The 3,702-nt window shown below is 36.8% G+C and overlaps 1 protein-coding gene across 1 annotated transcript; it reads left to right on the forward strand.

Moving 5' to 3' along the window:
• Nucleotides 1-289: 289 nt before the first annotated feature.
• LOC125504749 (transcription factor SOX-14-like) lies at nucleotides 290-1,724 on the forward strand (the record flags this gene model as incomplete). The annotated part of the gene is made up of 1 exon (XM_048667157.1): nucleotides 290-1,724. A coding segment is annotated over one exon (539 nt), but the record flags the coding sequence as incomplete, so codon positions are not given.
• Nucleotides 1,725-3,702: the final 1,978 nt, after the last annotated feature.

A 3,702-nucleotide genomic window follows, 5' to 3' on the forward strand; every position in this document is an offset into this window, starting at 1 on the left:
GACGATCTAATCGTAAGTAGAAACAAAAGGAAGTGGCGCGTGAAAGGAGCATTGTAACCGAAAGGATCCGAGACAGAGCTCCAGTTAGACAATCTCTCATCGTGAATAGGATCACAGGAGGTGCTCACTGTGTCCTCACAATGACAGCATTATCTTTTGTCGCCAGCTGAATATGTCGGCTTAGATAGACCATTGTGTTTCCTCGCCGCTATTCTCTGTTATATAACTTTACGTATCGATATCTAAAATTAACATTAAATATATTTTTTGCCTTTGTAATGAGTTATAGAGACATCTATATGGTTTTATTGTTTCAGAGCTCTACACATGAAAGAACATCCAGATTATAAGTATCGTCCACGTCGAAAGCCAAAGCCGCTCATGAAGAAAGAACCGAAGTTCGGTTTTTCCATGTCCCCATTATTACCACCGACCATGGAAAATCATAATCTGCAACGAACCCTGATGACTCCAATATCAACATCATCAGGTGTGACATCCCTTTTGAATCCTGACTCGGACCATTTAAAATTATCGCGAAGTTTATTTCCGCCTTTGCCATACTTGTATCATCCTTTCCGGCATCCGGATGAATCCAAATTCGCAGCGGAACTGGCTCTGTTATATAGTAATAACCCATTGTACCCTCCGAATATTAATTGGCATATAAACAATATTGCCAGTCAGAATTTAAATGGTTCAAACCCGTGCAACATGTGTCCTCCGACATTTTCGCGAAGATCACCCAGTCCAGAGCAGCTAAAGCGACCAGTTTGCGTTATAATGAAAAACGAGGAGTTTCGAAATGAGCCCGCACATGTTATATGAAAACCACTTCCGGTTCTGCCGGATCGGCTGAACCATTGGTTTAGTGATATTGCCAGTTTGGCAACGAGTTCAAGTACTGTATCTTCTACAGCTACTTCCGCTATTAACTTGATGGAGTATAGAGATAATGGGGATTCTGGGAGAGATAGCAGTAGCCCCTGCAATCAGTAAACTCAAAAGTTTGTATTAAATTTTTAAATACATATATCTCCATTTTTCGATCAATTGAAACATTGATAACCAATTCTATGTTACAACCGTAAACAGCCAAAATAGCAGATTTCTTTCTTAAGTTTGCGTAGGGGTGATACAAACTTGATAATCAACGCAAACAATTCCAATGATGATGATTTCATCTAATTTAATTGAAAATGTTGTGCTCTCTAAACCTACATGGTTTTGCCAAAATATATCTTGCGCCAGAAAATCCTAAATATCTTTAAACAATCTTCATATATTGACAAAAACATCCACAAATCTTCATTGTTGAACATTTCTCAATTGATCAAGAAACTGAAATAACTCTCTCTGAGTTATTTCTCTGTTGTACTCTGTAATCTATGTACTGAGGTACTCGAGACCCGAGTAACAACTCTGTTCTGAGTGTCTAATACATAAGCATCTTTAATACTTCTATCTGGTTAAAAATCAATTTCCCAACTTTTACAATTAAAGTTCATTGGTAGAACTTATTATGAAACATGTAAATATTGTTAATTACGCTAAGTTAATGATAAAAATTTTGGTTATTTATATTAAATCAATCAAAGGCTATATACTAAAGAATTAGTGCAATTATCTGTTGATTTTGATTCGTTTTAGAACCGCAATTTTTGTAAAAACGTTTTTGTTTACTTCCTAAAAACATATTTGTTAATAAATATATTCAGTTCAAAGCGTCGTTTGGTATGTATTATCTTATTTCACAATAACCCATGAAATGTGCAATAATCATTTTGTTACATTTTAATTCTACAATCAAACCAAAAAATTATCATCAGCAAAGCCGGGAAAATTCACTTGAATTTGATGTGAAGAGGTAAGTGAGCATAAGAAATATGTAATTTTGTAATGATCTTACTAATTCCGCGGTATTTGAAGTAATTAATTTAAAATTATTTTGTTAAACCATAAACGTGCTTGAGCAAATCGTATTTATAGCACGAATATTTATGAGCAATACGTTCAATTCGAAACACTTCCCATAACTTTGAGCTTTTATTTTGTATTTCGAATTTAAATTAGGTCGGTCTCATCAACAAAATGTTTTTGTCATTTTCAACCTTTTGATTCATTCATAGGCGTCACATATATTGTGTGAATGTACACATATATATGTACAAAATCTAGTACCTAAAGACGGAAACTAGCTGGATGAATGGTGGATGTGTATTTCCAGAAAATGCTTCTATAGGGTGTTCGAATAAGAACGACGGTTTTGAATTGCGCGCTATTTGTAGTGCCAAAATTAGACATTAAACAAAGGCCGTTCGTTAGTAGACAGCATTAAGTTGAGTAAAATGGAGCGGTTCAATACACAACAACGAATTCTCATTGTGAAAAATTATTAGCAAAGTGGTGGAAGTTTTGGGGCCATAGTTCGCAAAATCCGTACAATTATGAGCCATCGGAAGACACCAATTATTGCCACTGTGAGAAAATTAATGGAAAAATTTTAGTAAACTGGGTTTGCTAATGAAGTGAAAACAGTAACACGTGTTCGTCCTGGTCGCTCGACTGAAAATATCGCTGCAGTACGTGCAAATGTTGAGGAAAGCTCAACCACATCAATTCGGCATAGAGCTCAGAAAATTAGGGTTTTCACAACCACTATGCATCGAATTTTAATAAGATTTGAAGCTTCATGAGTACAAAGTTGAATTTGCTCAAGAGCTAATGCCGGAATACCATTGTGGTATTAGTTAGTTATATTACACCTTTGTGATTGGATTTTGGAACAACGAGAATTGGACGGTGATTTTTCCACGAAAATCCTCTTTAGTGACGAGGCCCGTTTTCATCTTGATGGCTTCGTTAATCGACAAAAATGTCGCATTTGGGTTTCCGAAATCCACGAGCGATCATTCCGAATATCCACGAGTCACTGTTTGGTATGCATTGTGGGCTGGAGGCATCATCGGACCATTTTTATTCGAAAATGCAGTTGGTCAAGCATTAACCGTGAGTGCTGTTCGTTACCTTGAAATGTTAACTAACTTTTTTGTGCCGAAATTGCAAAATCTGGATCTCAACAGCATGTGGCTTCAACAAGACAGTGCCACATGCCATGCAGTCAGAGAAACTGTTGAATTACTGCACGAGTCATTTCCTGATCGCGTTATTTCTTGTTTTGAAGATCGGCATTGGCCGCCCAGATCATGCGATTTATTAACGTCTTTGGACATTTTTTTGGGATTTTTTAAAGTCACAAGTTTATGTGAACAAACCAACAACGATGAAATTCAAAGCTGTATCTCTGAAATACCGCCAAATTTATGCGCAACAGTCCTTAAAAAATGAATGAAAAGAACACGTCTGTGCCAGCAAAGCCGAGGCGGTGATTTGTCCGGTCATGCTTCCATCTTCTTCTTCCGTTTTGAATTGTGCTGCCATCGATGCGGTCGAAGAGGGATGCTTGGAACACGCTCGTGGCTTACGCCATTTGTTCACTCATTGCATTACATCTTTAACCGCCAAGTGTAACACACGTTTTTTTCTTTTGGCTCTATACTGAATCAGTGGCTTCACAAAAATGTATAGTTTAAATATACAGGGTGATTCAAAATTGGCGTCATTCCTTTTAAGGGGTGATAGGGGAGTACGAGAAAAGTATTGACATTTTTCTTTCCAAAATTTCTAGAAGATATTAACAGT

The sequence above is a fragment of the Dendroctonus ponderosae genome, unplaced genomic scaffold (genome assembly GCF_020466585.1).
Source record: "Dendroctonus ponderosae isolate FM_Combo_2020 unplaced genomic scaffold, Dpon_F_20191213v2 Dpon_F_20191213_590, whole genome shotgun sequence".
Lineage (NCBI taxonomy): Eukaryota > Metazoa > Arthropoda > Insecta > Coleoptera > Curculionidae > Dendroctonus > Dendroctonus ponderosae.